The 16,500-nt window shown below is 42.4% G+C and overlaps 1 protein-coding gene and 1 pseudogene across 2 annotated transcripts; one reads left to right on the top strand and one right to left on the bottom strand.

Moving 5' to 3' along the window:
• Positions 1-337: 337 nt before the first annotated feature.
• RDH11 (retinol dehydrogenase 11) lies at positions 338-14,379 on the top strand. 2 transcript variants are annotated; one of them, XM_077122809.1, is made up of 7 exons: positions 338-469; positions 6,534-6,652; positions 7,009-7,164; positions 8,114-8,218; positions 9,030-9,239; positions 11,128-11,317; positions 14,041-14,379. In XM_077122809.1, the coding sequence occupies exons 1-7, from the start codon at positions 465-467 to the stop codon at positions 14,141-14,143; spliced, it is 888 nt and encodes a 295-aa protein (XP_076978924.1). In that variant the 5' UTR covers positions 338-464; the 3' UTR covers positions 14,144-14,379. The 2 variants fall into 2 exon arrangements, with proteins under 2 accessions (XP_076978924.1, XP_076978923.1); XM_077122808.1 differs by lacking the exon at positions 338-469 and adding an exon at positions 480-913.
• On the bottom strand, positions 12,389-13,470 carry LOC143651901 (DDB1- and CUL4-associated factor 12 pseudogene; annotated as a pseudogene).
• Positions 14,380-16,500: the final 2,121 nt, after the last annotated feature.

Genomic DNA, 16,500 nt, shown 5'->3' with positions numbered 1-16,500 from the left:
AGATGGCAGAGCTGAAAGAACCGATTCAGTTTGAACAGAGGACCTGCTTGTTCCCAGAGAACTTTTTCATGGGCTTAATTCAAGACAGGATTAAACACTTACATGAGTTGGCAAAACCAACTGTTCCAACCTGAGAAATTCACTACTACCCTGGGAATTAATACAATTTATTCGAGCCATCAGGAAAACTATATTCTATTAACAATTAACCAACACAAGGAAAATCATGGTAGGCTACAATTAGAAAACAAAATAGACACAATAAAGTGGTTCGCCTGGAAATGTCTTCAAAGACCAGTTGCTTCTGCTCCATTGGATACAGGAATCCGCGAGGAGGGAGCGATCCACCCTGCCACCCACCCCTCTACCCCCCGCCACTTCACCAACTGTCAGACTCGAACCGCTCCGGTGGAATCGGCCTTAGAACATTTCCAGACACCAATGTTTGATTTCCAGGAGAAACCATGCGGTAACTGCCTAATTATGACTGGGGAGAAATGGACCAGGGTCTTGACTTAGGCACAGGGAAAGGAGATTTTACAGGACTCTAGGGGCCAGAGGGCCGAGGGACAGGTGGTTGCATGATCGCGGTGATGCTAGATCCTGGATGATCAGGGATTTGCCCGGGAGCCTGGCGCATGGTTTAACTTTTCTCGGCGTCTGGAAACAGCGCTCTCCCTGCGGTTAGCCGGGACCGGGCTGTGGACTACGTTTCCCAGAGAGCTCTGCATCCCCGGGCTGCTGTAACTTGAACTGGGGCGTGTCTAGGACCAGAAGCCATAGAGAGTGAGACCGGGTAGGGCTTCAGTCGTCTCTGCAGCCCCCGCGGCTTCCTCCTTGCAGACATGGTTGGGCTCCTGCTCCTGCTCCTCCCTCTCCCCTTTCTCCTATACGTCGCCGTGCCCCGTATCAGGTCTGTGCAAATTTATCCCCTTCTCTTGCGAAATATTTTGGGGTGGGGTACATTAATCCCCACTGAAATAGCTCCTTTTCTTCAAAAGAAGGAAGAGGAAGCTCCCCTGGGAGACCCCAGGATGGCGGAGCAGGGTCGGTTGGTGGGAGGAGAGGTCTAGCCGTTTGGGGAAGGAGAATCGAGGCCGAACCAGAAAGTGAGTTCAGGAGACCCCAAGCCGTGCGAAGGAGCTGCGGTCCGGGGCATCATGCTGTGCTTCTCCGGGTTCCCTTTTTTGTCTCACCAGCCCCTGCTTCCGAGTGCAGGGAACCCCGAGGGCCAGGCTACACCGAACACTTGAGTCTTACAACTTTGGAGGTTTCAGACTCTAGAATGGGATATGGCACACCTTGAGGCAGCCCTAACTACTTTCTTGCTTCCGGCCTTTTATCTACTCTCGGGGTGAGCGATTCAACTTTTTGCTTTTTGAAACTGGTCCTCGATGGGGATCCCGGCATCGGCAGCCCCAATGCTTGGCTCTCGTTGCCGTGAGATTCGGTCTTTCTCCGGGTAGACGTTGTAAAGGAGAGGAGCGAAAGGAAGAATGTTTCATCATGAGCCCAATCCTGCCTTCCGAGCAGGAGCATCGGGGAATCTGGGTACAGGAAGGGCAAGTTTCGGACTCTTAACCAGGTGACAGAGCTACCTAGGGTCCCAGAGACTCAGCAATGGGCTGCATAGCAGGCGGCCTGCTGATTGGTTCAGTAAGTCACTTCCGAGGTGGGCGGTCGACTACCGAATAAAACCTAAAGCATTGCTTGCTCACACTCTACCGCTTCTAACCATATTCATGTGTACTTACTTACTTTTTTTTTTCCTTTTGAAAATCTTACTTTCTCTCCTTGATGCCCGTCTTCCAGTTGTATTTGTATTTTTTTCTCCTCTTTGAACAATTGGCACATCCCACTCTAGGCACACATGGGTGCCCATACTCAAGAGATGAAAGTGCTGTTTTGTTTTTTTTTTAATCTCTTTCCACCACAGACCCTCTTAATTCCACATAGAATTTCGGTGAAAAGTTGAGTCTGAATTGAAGATAGCTCCACCCCGCCCCCCACCCCTCTGCCCCCCACCCCCACCCGGCCACTCCAAGTACCCTATCCCCAACTAAGATGGGTGCCAGGCCAGAGTTGGGTTTTTATGGTTGTGATTGTCTCTTCCATTCCTGCTGGTTAAGGAGAGGAAAATATGTTGAAGCTACAGCTGAAGGAATGTGGGAAGCCGAGCAAGGAGGCTTATTCTCTGAGGAGGAAGGTGTTCATTGATGGGCACTCTGAGTTAGTTTGCCTCCTTATCTGCCTGTTTGCAATACTCAGATGGCTTCAGTGGCTAGTAGTGTGCACCTGGAATTCCAAGTACAGTGAAAACAATTGAGGTGCTCTTTAAGCGTGCAACTCCAGGCGTGCACGGGTGGTTTGGTGGTAGAATGCTCACCTTCCATACCGGAGATCTGGATTTGATTCCCAAACCATGCACTGCCCCCCACCCCCACCCCCAAAAAGAAGGGGTGCACAGGTGTTTTCCCCTTCCATGTGGGAAACTCGGTTCAATTCCCAGACCATGCAACCCCCCTCCCCCCCAGAAAAAGAGTGCAACTCCAGGTCACCAGAGCCTTTTAACTTAAGTCCCAATATTGTAGAGAAGAGAAAAGAACAATCTGAAAAACACTGGTACATTTTGTGCTTTCACTCATTTAGGCGGGTAGTACAGATATTAAGGAGAAAGGATTCTGACTACACAAACCAGGACTTGACTCCTGGCTTCCGTATATTTTTGCCCTTTGTCATATTTTGGGTGGGTAGGATGGGGGGAGTAGTGTTTTGTTTTTGTCAGGTCCGTAGGTTTTCATAATTTAAGCTTGTATTACAATAGCTGTTTCTTAAGGCCATAAGATGCCAACTTTGGGCAGATTGGTATTCATAGTTCTTCTTCTGGCCTGAGTGTTGGGATTTCTGAGCCAAATGTGCTTTATGGGGAACTCAAGTCTGAAGCATGGCTAATCAAAATATCTATCCAGTTCTTGTACTGCAAGGAGCAGCTCTAAAGAATGTCCTTATAATGGAGTCATTTTTGTCTTTGAACAAGAGCAGGCAACTTCTTTTTTTTTTCACATGGGCAGGCACCAGGAATTGAACCTGGGTCTCCTGCATGGCAGGCGAGAACTCTGCCTGCTGAGTCACCGTGGCCTGCCCTGGACAACTTTTTAAATTTTTTTAATTAGGCAAGTTGTGGGTTTATAGAATAAGCATGCACAAAATACAGGATTCTCATATCCTACTCTATTAATGCCTTGCATTGGTGTGGTACATCTCTTAAAATTGTTGAAAGCACATTTTTTATAATTGTGCTATTTATATTAACTATAGTCCATGATTTGACTTAGGACTCACTGTATTGTGCAGTTCTATTGATTTTTTTAAATTTATTCTAGTAACATATATACAACCTAAAATTTCCCCTTTTAACCACATTTAAATATACAATTCAGTGTTCTTAATTATGTTTACAATGTTATGCTACTGTCAGACTGTGAGCACCATCCATTACCAAAACTTTTCCATCATCCCAAATAGAAACACTGTACATTTTAAACCTTAACTCCCTATTCCTTTCTCCCACCCCCTCCCCTGGTTACTGGTATTCTAAATTCTGACTCTGTAAATTAGCTTATTCTAATTTCAGATTAGTGAGGTCATTCAATATTTGACCTTTGGTGTCTGGCTTATTTTACTCAACATAATGTCTTCAAGGTTCCTCCATGTTAGAGCTTGTATCAGAACTTCCTTCCTTTTTTGGGTGAGTAATATTCCATTGTGTGTATAGACCACATTTTGTTGATCCATTCATTGGTTGATGGACATTTGCATTGCTTCCATCTTTTGGCAATTGTGAATAATGCTGCTATGAACATTGGTGGGCAAATATCTGTTTGAGCCCCAACTTTCAATTCTTTGGGGTATATATCTAGAAGTGGGATTGCCAGATCGTATGGTAGCTTTATACTTAGTTTTCTGAGGAACTGCTGTCTTCCACAGTGGCTGCATCATTTTACATTCCCACCAACAATGAATGAATGTTCCTATTTCTCCACATCCTCTCCATCACTTGTCATTTTCCTTTTGTTTTTTAATAGTAGCCATTCTAGTGGCTGTGAAGTGGTATCTCATTGTGTATATGTGTTTTTTTTTTAATTGAGAAATCTTCACACACTTACAGTACATATATGGTATACAATCAGTGGCTCACAGTAGCATCGCACAGTTGTGTGTTCATCCTCATGATCATTTTTACATTTGCATTACTCCAGAAAAAGAAATAAAAAGAAAAAATCTCATACGTCCCATACTTCTTACCCCTCCCTCTAATTGACCACTAGTATTTCAATCTATCCAATTTTTTACCCTTTATCCCCTCTCGTTGTGGTTTTGATTTGCATTTTCCTAATGTCTGATGATGTTGAGCATCTTTTCATGTGCCTTTTAACCATTTGTATGTCTTTGGAGAAATGTCTATTCAAGTCTTTTTTCCATTTTTTAATTGGGCTGTTTTTTTGTCATTGAGTAGAAGGTTTCTTTATATATTCTGGATACTAAACTCTTGTCGAATATCTGGTTTCCAAATATTTTCTCCTGTTGTGTAGGCTTTCATTTTACTTTCAAGATAAAGTCCTTTGATGCACAAAAGTTTTTAATTTTGAAAGGTCCCACTCATCTATTTTTTCTTTTGTTGCTTGTGCTTTGAGTATCAGGTCTAAGAAACCATTGCCTAACATAAGGTCTTGAAGATGCTTCCCTACATTTTCTACTGGGAGTTTTATAGTTTGGCTCTTATATTTAGGTCTGTGATCCATTTTTGAGTTGATTTTGTATATGGTATGAGGTAGAGGTCACTGTTTCTTTAGATAGTTCTTCTGCCCATTTTCGTACCCCCATAATCTGTGTATTGGTATTCCTGGTGGTAGGTATCCCAGAAGTCTCTTATGCTGTTTTTAGTTTTTATAATTCTTTTTCCTTCTGCTCCTCAGCCTGAGTCATTTCAATTGTCTTGTCTTCAAGTTTGCTGATTCTTTCTTCTGCCAGCCTCAGTCTGCTGTTGAAAACCTCCTAGAAGTTCTTCATTTAGTTACTGTGGTCTTCAACTCCAGTAGTTCAGCTTAGTTCCTTTTTAAAATTTCTCTCTCTTTATTGAGATTCTCATACTGAGCATTCACTGTTTTTCTGATATCCTTTAGTTCTTTCCCTGTTCTTTCCTTCATCTCCTTGAGTATGTTGAAGAGCTTTTTTTTTAAATCTCTCTTTGATATGTCCATGAAAAAAATCTTCATTGATGTCTTTTCTGGATTTTTATGTTCTTCTCTGGATGGGCCTTCATTTCCTGTTTCTTTGTCTTGTAATCTTTTGTTGCACATTATATATTTTAGGATTTTTTTTTTAATGTTAACTCTGGGATTTATTCCCTGAGATGTCTGTTTCTTGAGTTTGCAAGCAGCTAGTGATATGACAGATATTTTCTTGAGCGACAGCCCTCCTATCAGGAAGATCCACCCAAGGCAAAAAGAAAGTACAGGGTCCTGTCTTTTCTGGGATCGCGTCTTGTCCTGGGCTTGTGATTGCTAGTGGTCCTAGGAGTTCCCCCTCTTTACAGGATTTTGAATACCCACTCTGCCTCCCAGGAGAAAGATCTTTCTCTCTCTCTGGTATTCCTTAGCTGTGGGTCTTAAAGCAGGTAAGTCTTTGCCCCAGGTCTTCTGTCTCAACTCTTTCTTTTCTTGCCTTAAGCTACTTTTGCCTGGGTGGCAAATTCTGGGGCATGGGGGTGGGGGCGGGGGTGGGGGCATGCACCCAAGAGGTTTTCCCAAGTCAGTTTTTCCTAGCCGGAACAAAGCCAGGAACCCACAGAGGGAGCACCAGCTGGGTCCAAACTGCCCTGGAGAGGGCATGAGCCAGGGGCTGGCCAGGACAAGAGGAGTTTCTTCCACGACACCCCAAAGCCATGCTTTCTTGACCTGCCCACCCAGTGCAGCCCTTGAACTGTCCAGAGTGGCTTCGAACAATGGCCATCCTCAGAAATGGACCCCCAGAGATGAGAAGTAGCTCATCAAAAGCCATTATCAGAGATCCACCCGTGCCTGCCCCACTTGTTGGGGGAGTAGATTCTTATGTCCCTTTCTGGAGTCAGCAAGCCATGCCTTCAGACCTGACTGCTTCCTGTCGTGGCAGTGGGAGCTAGGTGCTGGAAAATGACACATAGAGAGACCAGTTTACTGGTATTTACTGCAGTTTGTTGTCCTGGACTCTGGATTTTTGAAATAGTTGGTTCAGACAGTTCCTGCCTGTTTAATAGTTGTTCTGGTGGAGAGACTGATTCCTGGAGCTTCCTACTCCACCATCTTCCCACAATCCTCTCTTGAGCAGAAAACTTTTGTCTTTGTTCCTCAAACCTTCTTTAAACCTATGAAAGGGCAGCAGTGAAAAAACCTAGGCCTATCTCAGCCTGGGGATCTGAAGACACTGGCAGTGTCAGGAACTCCCTGCTTGAGTTTAAGGTAATGAAGAACTGATAAGCTGTCCTCTCTCTGCAGGAAACTACTGTTGAGTGGGGTGTGTACATCAACTGTCCAGCTTCCTGGGAAAGTAGTTGTGGTCACTGGAGCCAACACAGGCATCGGGAAAGAGACTGCCAAAGAGCTGGCTCAAAGAGGCAAGTTCATCTGCTTCCAATTCTGACTTGCCACTGCCATTTTACCTGCTTGGTTATGGTTATTCTCATCATGTCCTCCCAGTCTGGTACTTTAAGAATACTAAAGTGCCTCACTGACAACGCTGGTCTGAACCTAGCATAGTGCTCCCTAGAGGAGCACTTTATGAATATTATTTATTTATTTTTCTTTCTTGATTTGCCTATCAGATACCCACTTGGTGAAGCAGGAGTACAAATTCCTAGTTAAAAAAAATTAACAAAAGCAGTAGAAAATAAAATTAAACATTGCTATCAGGACCTATTACTCCCACTCAAAACCAGAACTGATACTTTGCCTCTTATGTGTTGATTGGCAGGAGCCCGGGTATATTTGGCTTGCCGGGATGTACAAAAGGGGGAGTTGGTGGCCAAAGAGATCCAGACCAAGACAGGGAACCGGCAGGTGTTGGTGCGGAAACTGGACCTTTCTGATACTAAATCTATTCGAGCCTTTGCTAAGGGTTTCTTAGCAGGTAAGTGTAGAACTGAAGTCTGTGCCATGGGTCTATGATCAGCGTTACAAACATGGCCAAAAGGAAACGATTCCTTCTCCTTCTCCAATGCATAGAAATGCTGTATAAGATATAACCAAACACTTCTGATTCATAGCTGAACTCATTATCAAAAAAGGGAAATCCTCAGGAGGCAAAATCAAAAGGAGAGCAGAATCAAAGGCATAGCAGTGAGCAAGAACTGAAGCCAGAAATCTCATATGAATCAGAACTGAATCTGGGCCATAGGGTCTGGGATTTGGGATCTCAATATCCCTATAAGGATAGGAGATGAGGCCTCTGGCCCTGGATTTAGGGAGCTGGATTTAAGGCTCCATTTAAGGTAGGGACCCATAAAGGGCCATCTTGTCCTTGGGATAGGGGCTAGTACAACTGGCCATCAACTCAGGGACTTGACAGAGAATCTCACCATCTCTTTAAGACATCAATGGACAAATAGGTATTTGCAAAAAATTATAACCTTAAGCTGGTATCACATTTGGGCCTAAATACATACCACCAAATGGTAAAATATGTACTACTGAACAGTGAGAATTGTGAGCTAATAAATTAACATTAAAAAAAAACTATAGTATCTTAGCAGAAGCAAATCCAAGAGCACTTTAGAGGATACCCCCCTCTTAACCCAGGGATCTAGGCCTCCCAAGAAAAACACCTTCCATTAATATGAGCTTATAGTCAGAAAATACAAACCACATTAGGAAGTGAGCTCTGTGAGAGAGCAGAAGTAGCAAAGAGGTGAAAGAAACCAATGTTACCTTTGGGATCTGAACCCCAGTGGAAGGAGCAAATACAGACTATCCTTTATTCTCTTTCTTTGGAATCTTCCTATTCATCTTGGGAAGCCTTTGTATTGGGAAAAGTGGGCTAAACACAGCTGCCTCTAAATTCCCTCTCCTCTTCCCTGCAGAGGAAAAGCAGCTTCACATTTTGATCAACAATGCAGGAGTGATGATGTATCCCTATTCTAAGACAGCAGATGGCTTTGAGATGCACATGGGAGTCAACCACTTGGGTAAGAAATGTGGGCTCATGAGAAAGATGGCCCTTTATGGGCTGGAGGGATACAATTGGTTATAAGAGACAATAAGTGGGTAATAATTTGATCCTTTCTGAAAGCTGAAGGATAATAAACTTGAGCACCACTCAGCTTCCTGCCTACTTTTTATTTCCTGCCTACTTTTTAATCTGTAGTTTAGACTCAGTTTACCTTGAGGCATTTTTTGAACAGCCTGATGGATTGAGGACCATGTTACTTTTTTGGGGGGTATGCTGTATGCCCGGGGTCATATTTCATTCTTTCCATATGAGTATCCCATTATTGCAGCACCATTTGTTAAATTTGGGGTTTTTTTTCTTTCTTTGTTTTTCTTGCTTTTTGCAGGGGTGTGGGTAGAGGTAGGGAAGTGCATGGGCCTGGAATTGAACCTGAGTCTCATGCATGGCAGGTGAGAATTCTACCACTGAACTACCCTTGTACCCCATGACCCCATGTTACTTTTTTAGTAGTGGTCCTTGTGGTCAGCATTAGGTAGGGGCCTCATGTCTGAGAGGGTTATGTTAACCAAAGTTGGAATAAGACTGAACTTCATATTTAGACAGTCCAGACCTAGTCCATATAAGAAGGAATCTCATGTCTTTTGTTCCTGTTTCCTTAAACCCTCACTAAACCTCTGGTGGATAATGAAAAGTTCAAGGCAAAAGACTTTATTCTGAGCTTCCATTTCCCATAGCTGAGCTCTGCTTCTCCCTTTCTTAGCCTTCCCCACTTCCCCTTACCCTAATATTTGCCCTGAACTCTTATTAAATCCAGTTTTTCTCAACAGGTCACTTCCTACTGACCCACCTGTTGCTAGAGAAGCTGAAGGAATCAGCCCCATCAAGGGTAGTGAATGTGTCTTCCTTAGCACATCACCTGGGAAGGATAAACTTCCATAACCTGCAGGGCGAGAAATTCTACAACCGTGGTTTGGCCTACTGTCACAGCAAGTTGGCCAACATTCTCTTCACTCGGGAACTGGCCCGGAGGCTAAAAGGTGGGCTTCAAAGAACTGAGTGCGGAGGCAGGAGGCAGTGAGAGGTAGATAGAAACCACAGGGATGGAAACTGTTTTCCGGAGCCTGTCACCTGGACAGGACCTGCCATGACTTCAGCTGGGCCCACTTTTATTAAATGGTCACAACTGAAGATTGGAAGAGGGCTGGCAGGGCATGGGAGAATGACTTTGAGTCGGAAGGCTTGGCTTTACCACTTATTAGCTGTGTTACCTGTCACAGATCACTGGCTTTTCAAGACTTATTTCCTCATGTGAAATGGGACCACTTCACCGGTTATTGTCTTAATTAAGTCAGGCCTGAGGAACAAGTCAAGGCTTTTTAGTCATGGTGAGATGGGACGGAAGGGAGGGACCTGAACTGACACTAGATGTAACCATTAGGATAAAACAGGTCTTGGGACTATGGAGAGGGGTCTCCCTAACAGCAAAGGGTCAAATAAGAAGGTGGCTGAGGAGTATCCTAGGCAGAAGGAAGAGAATTCATACAAGTCCGGGCTTAGTTTGAAAAACTGAGAGAAGGCTGCTGTGGTTAGAGTATAGAAACCAAGAGGGAGAGAGAGGTCTGAGAGCACTGGGAAACCTGTAAAATTAAAGCCTTTTAAAAATGGGGGACATGAGTGGATGCAGCTGGCATTTCCAATATTGAGGCAAGAGATGAGGGTAATCTGGGCTAGTATGGTAGAGATAGAGGGTAGTGGATGCTCCTGAGAGATGTTTAGGTTATGAAAACCACAGGGCTTACTGCTTGGATATGCAGAGTGAGGCAGGGAATTGTCAAGAACTGCTCCGTGTGCCTGGTTGGGGGTGTAGGAAACACTGCAGGAACTAGGTTTGGCCTTAAAATTAGGAAGTCATTTTTTTTACCTCTTGAGCCTGCAGTATTAGAAGATATCTAGAGTGGATGCTCAGATAATGTAAAACTGAGGTCCACAATCCTTTATTTGCATTTCTGAAATCCAGAAGGTTTGGAATTCAGGTTTCAACAAATCTGAAAGTTCAGTGTTGTTATAAGTTTGGCGCCAGAACTCATTGGGCTGCAAAACCTGACCTATACTAGGGGAATTAAGTAATAGACAGTATGTGTGTCCATATTACCTTTCTAAGATCAAAAACATTTGGAAACATTGTGGACCCAAGGTTTCCAGTAGAGGACCTGGGACAGCACATGAATTTAGCACACTATTCTAAGCTTTTTTTTACTTAGATTAACTCATTTAATCCTCTAAACAACTGTATGAGTGTAGGTATCATGATTATCTGCATTTTACAGATGAGGAAACTAAGTTACAAAAGCAGGAATGTGCCTAAGGTTACACAGCTGATGAGTGGTGGAGCCTGGATTTGAAACTGAGTAGTCTGGCCGCTAAGTCCTGGTCAGTTTAGAGTTCAGACAATCCATCTGGGCTGTGGATAGGCATATGCACACCATAAAGGTATAGAGAGAGAGTTTAGTGAGCCCCGAGAGCTCCAACATTTAAAGATTGTATAGAGGATGAGACCTGGTTCAGGAAACTGAGACCTAGCCTCCAGAAAGGCCAGGAAAAGCAGTAGAGGTAAAGGAAGAAGCCAGTGATGAAGAGTAATGCTCCGAGAAGGGGTGGTCAATATCAGGAGCTGCTGAGAAGTCGCAGCCTGGCTCTACTGTTTCCTAAGAGAGTTGTTAACTTCTCTCTGATCTTTAACTGCCTAATCCGTGAACTGAGGGTATAAATTACTGTGAAGAGGGCTTGGGAAATCATCGTGGACAGGGAGTCCACATGGGGCATGTGGGGTAGGGGGTCACGTGTTTATTGACGTCCTCTGCTCTCTTGAGCCATTCTGCAACATCAAGTCCTGTCCTTCCCTCTCTCCATGCCCCCCCCCCCCAGGCTCTGGCGTTACGACCTATTCTGTACACCCCGGCACGGTCATCTCTGAACTGGTTCGGCACTCATCCCTCCTCAGATGCGTGTGGTGGCTTTTCTCCCCCTTCTTAAAGACGCCTCAGCAAGGAGCACAGACCAGCCTGTATTGTGCCTTAACGGAAGGCCTGGAGGTTCTGAGTGGGAAGCATTTCAGGTATGAATGTATCTGGTTGTAGTTTTTTTTTTTTTTTTTTTAATTAATTTTTAAATTTTTTTTAATACAAAAAAAAACAGCAAACAAGTGCAAACATTCATAACTTTTGATTATTCCGTTCTACATATATAATCAGTAATTCACAATATCATCACATGGTTGCATATTCATCATCATGATCATTTCTTGGAACATTTGCATCTATTCAGAAAAAGAAATAAAAAGGAAACAGAAAAAAGTTCACACATACCATACCCCTTACCCCTCCCCCTCACCAATCACCAGCATTTCAATCTAAATTTATTTTAACATTTGTTCCCCCTGTTTGAATGTATCGGTTTTTGAAGATGGAATTTTATTGCCCAAATGAAATATGTATCCTTTTTAAAAAGTATATAGCCTAATACCACTGTTGCCTTTTGACTCTAGGGCTTTTACCTTCTGTAGAGGAATGTAACCAGTTGACTTTTTAATTTTTTTTTTTTTTTGGTAAATGTTAGGTTTGATTTTGTTTATATTTTCTTTTAGAGTGGTGATTGTTTTTTATTTGTTTCTCGTCTTCTTTTTTTAACATTTTTTTTGTGTGTGTGAAATATTACATATTTATAAGAAAGCAATAAATATCCAAGTACATTTTAAAAAGTAGTGTAGAACAGGTTTTAAAGTTTGGTGTGAGTTACATTTCCATGATTTTTCGTTTTTTCTTCTAGCTTGTTTCTTGTCTTCTTATCTTTTGATATGTCAGACCAATTTTCTTAGTTCCTTTTGGAACTCAGAGTTCTATTTTCTTACATGAAAATGACTTTGAATCTCTATTTGTTTATTGCTCTCAGGACTGAAATAGTATCTGTGAACTCTCTTCTTAAAAAAGAGGACTTTTTAAATGGAGAATTTTGAACATACACAGGCACAAACAAAATAATTATATTTAACCCCCATATACCCATAATTCAGCCTTAGCAACCATTAACCCGTGTACCCCATCCCCTATCCACTACCGCTTTCCATATATATATATTTTTTTTTAAAGTTAGTATAAATGTCTGCATTTTGGGAGAGAGTTAGTTGTTATTAATTCCAGAGTCCAGCATGTTTTCCATGGTGCCCTGAAAGGAAAGAACCTCCTGCTACAAAGAGCTTCATTCTGGGTGATTTGTAATAGTGGATATGAACAGTACTGAGAAAAAAAAATCAATGTCTAAAAAGTAATCCAGACTTCATCATGATTCAGCCAACCTCTGCCATAGTTAGTTTCAGATTCTCCTCTGTTAGTCAAAACTTAGATGCCTACAAGCTGGGAGCCTGTCTTCCAGAAATCCCTGAGATTAGATGTCCTAGAACAGCAGGGAGCCCTGTCCCCTGCCCCAGTGTGATGTGCACACTGATTGGATGCCACTGCCTTGCTCCCTGGAGCATACAGACTTGATGCTGTGTGATGGCTGCCGTGGATCCAAGGTCACATGACTTGGGAACCCTCTGCATACACTGGCCATTCACCATGGGCCAGACACACATTTTCACGGCAATGTGGCAGCTGGGTGGGATAGAGCTTAGAGGGTGTATTTTTGGCCTTCCAGAGATGAAAGTCGCCATCCAAAGAGACACTGCTCCTAATTCTTCGTTCTTGTAATTAAATAAGACCTTGTAGTTGTCAGGGTTTGTGTCCTCCTTGGTGATATCTTGTAAGTCCTTGTGAGTGATAAAGGCATGCATGGTGCATGTGGCACATTGCGCTTGGCATCATTTTGATCAACACATCTTCTCTCACCTCCTGTTGTCACATAGAGCCATCACATGAGCCAGATACTGTCTGAAGTTCGCTGATCCACACAATGCAAAAGATTCAGGCCTTGTGTCTGTCACTTCCCACACACACGGGATCTAGTATAGGCAGACGATATAGATGGCAACACTGCTGGTGTTGTCTGCTCCAGTGGCTAACAGTATTCCAGAGGGATCCAGTTCACTGGCCTGGATACCTCTGCCCTGTTGGCTCATCACCACTCTAGGCTCTGGGTCTTTCAGACTGGAGATTGTGGTGATGTGGCTTGTCTGGACATGCATTACAATGCGCATTTTGCATTTTATGCCACACATGACTGAATGCATGTTTTTTTTTTTAACTTTTCCTTTCTTTAGTTGTTTTTGAAGCTGGTTTTACTTACACTAGCCACAAAATAGTTTTAAATGCAGATAGACCAGAAAAGAAATGCTTTTTCCTACTCTAAGCACCCATGACCAATGCAAACAGCAGGATTTCAGCTGTGTGACACTGTATACGGCCAAGGTCCTGTAATACGCACCTTATAGACTTATTTGAACAAGCTGACACAGGTGTCAGACAGGCACTGATATTACACTTACATCCATCCATACAAAGAGGATTATAAAGACTAAACGATGGCGGCCACGGTGGCTCAGCAAGCAGAGTTCTTGCCTGCCATGCCAGAGACCCGGATTCATTTCCCGGTGCCTGCCCATGCAAAAAAAAAAGAAAAAGACTAAATGGTACACACTGTATATCAGACAAAGTGGTATGATCAGAGGAGGTCTAGGAAGAGGTCTAAAAACACTATACTTTCTGTGGGATACAGATTGGATCCTGTGAAGCAACTAGAAGATATGTTATCTCTGGGTTGTTTTTCTGTCATATCCCCTATCCCAGACAGAGAACAGATTTAATCCTGAGCCCTGTGCATTAAGCCCCCCTCTTTCCCTTCTAGTGACTGTCATGTGGCCTGGGTCTCTGCTCAGGCTCGTAATGAGACGATAGCAAGACGGCTGTGGGATGTCAGCTGTGACCTGCTCAGCATTCCAGTGGATTGACAGGTGGTGGCCGCCAGACCCAAAAGAAGACTGCAGGAGTCTGCTTACCACTCCCTACCAAACTGACTCTCCTTCAGGGCAGCCAGAAAGGAGCAAAATCTTCCAGCCTTGCCTGCTTGGTATTCAGTAAAAGGCCAGTACACTGCCAGATTCATCTAAATGCCTTTCATTTGTCCAGATCTATTTTATTCCTGTTACTGCCAGAATTACTAGAATATAGAATATGAAAACCCTCATATGACTTGCACAGATCATATTTTCTCCCCAAAACCTAATGCATAGGAGGAGCCAAGCTATGGTAGGGTTGATTTATGGGAATTTGGACTAGTTACTTTCCTCTTTATTCACCATGTATTTCCTGCCACCCAACCTTCTTGACTTTAAGAGGACCACACTTGCAGCCTCATCTAAACTCCAGGAATCACAGTGACTTGGCTCAAGAGCAGAGTTCCTCTTTCACTTCTTTAAGAAAACCCTCACAGCACCAATATCTGGATTCTTTCAGAAAACTCTTAACTGACTCTGGACTATGGCTCTGCCTTATCTTTGACAAGCCAGAGTCACTTTGTTAAGACACTTTCAGGTCTAGACTATAGAAGAGCTTCCTTTTGTAAGTAGTCTGTGGGGTTTGGTTTTAACTGTGGGAGGGAGGCAGAAATAAACATCAAGTTCAGAGTGTCATTTTCCTGCTGTTTCTCAGATCAGCAAGCAGGGGGCATGAAGAGAGCAGTATGATGGCCACCTGACTTCAGTTACTGACCCAGTACTCAGCAAGGCTTCCTTTTTTTGTGCCCTTAGCTTCTCAGAAAACCAGAAGAAGGGAAAGGCTGTTTGTCATTGGGCTTATCTTTGTGTGTTTTCTTGTGTATCTCTTCAGTTGGGAATATTTTCAGAAAATTCAAAACAGCCACAAAGGAGGAGTATTAAACTGGACCTCCATGCAGGGTCCACATCAGAGATGGAGCAGACCAGTGTCAGTGTCATTCCGTCTTTGATGCACATGGGTAGAGCTGCTAACGGATGCAGACTCTGCATTTGTTGATAACTTCCCACCAAGAAGCTATCCATATGGATAGCAGAGAAGTCCAAAAAAGGGAAGAATCCTGGGAGATATAAAGCATGCAATGAAGGAACTAGTTGAGGATTTATAAAAAAGACACAAAACGTCTAAAGACAGGAAAAGCTATAGCAGAATTGAGGGTAAGCACTGAATCACCTAGACTGATGAGACCCTTATTGGTTAACAAGAACCAATCGACCAAGGTGGCGGGCAAAAAAAAAAAAAAAAAATCCCAATTCTTTACTCAGAATAATTATCCTAAGGACTGACTTTCAGTAATTACATTCAATTTAATAACCTTTCAAGGCATTTCTTTATATTATCTTGACAATGCTAAAATGTCTATTTGGTAAAAATCTGTATTTTATTTGGAGGACTTTTAATAAAAGTAATGCAAAAAAATAAAAATAAATAAAGGGCAGTGCAATGGTGGCTCTAATGCTGCCAGAGGAAATCAGAGAAATTGGTAATGTTTCATCACTTGTTTACAGTACATTATTCTATCAGAGTCTGAGATTTTCTTGAACTGGCAATTTATATGTTTAACTTTGGTAGGGAAAACAGTAATAGGACCACAGTCTCCACTTCTCATAATTGTAAATTAATAATCTTTTGTTGAGATTGTTTTGACCATTGAAGTGTATATTTAGAAATGGTCATATTATGGAAAATAGGAAATCTTTTGTTTTGATGATAATGCAGTAGAATAGCTGAATTAATACTTTATTACTTGATTTAAATTGAATGTCAGTGACAAATAAAAGTCTTTTTGATTATGTTTTTACTTACCAATTTAAAAAGTATAAGAATTCAACAAAGGTTTAATTATATGGTCAAAAGAAGAAAATACTTTTCATTATTACAGTTATTCATTAATTCCTCATTCTAAAGAATGATTTTCCCTGTCTAGCTGCAGTCCAGTTTCAGTTCAAATGACATTAATTTGGGTTTTGTGATAATTTGATTATTCATTCACCTAATTCCTACTTATCTTCTATGACACTGTTCAGATACCACCTTTTCCCATGTTTCTTGTTTATTCCAGGCTATCTCTCCTTTTTATATCTGCTCCTTTACTTCCATAACACAGTCCTATGGGACTTATATCAGTTCACTGCCACTAACCCCAGACTTTGTTATTTCTGTATTCTCAGTGTCTGTTAGTAACTCAACAAGGGCTTGTTGACTCAACTGTCAGCGAACTCAATCTGACAAAAATAAAGGTCTAAGAGATAGAAAGCACTAAAAAGAATATTCATATACTTTTTCATATGTGTAGGCAGTTTAAATATTGGGC

The sequence above is a fragment of the Tamandua tetradactyla genome, chromosome 12 (assembly GCF_023851605.1).
Source record: "Tamandua tetradactyla isolate mTamTet1 chromosome 12, mTamTet1.pri, whole genome shotgun sequence".
Taxonomy (NCBI): domain Eukaryota; kingdom Metazoa; phylum Chordata; class Mammalia; order Pilosa; family Myrmecophagidae; genus Tamandua; species Tamandua tetradactyla.
Note: the sequence above shows the minus strand (reverse complement) of the source record. Positions and strands in the feature narration are given on the sequence as shown.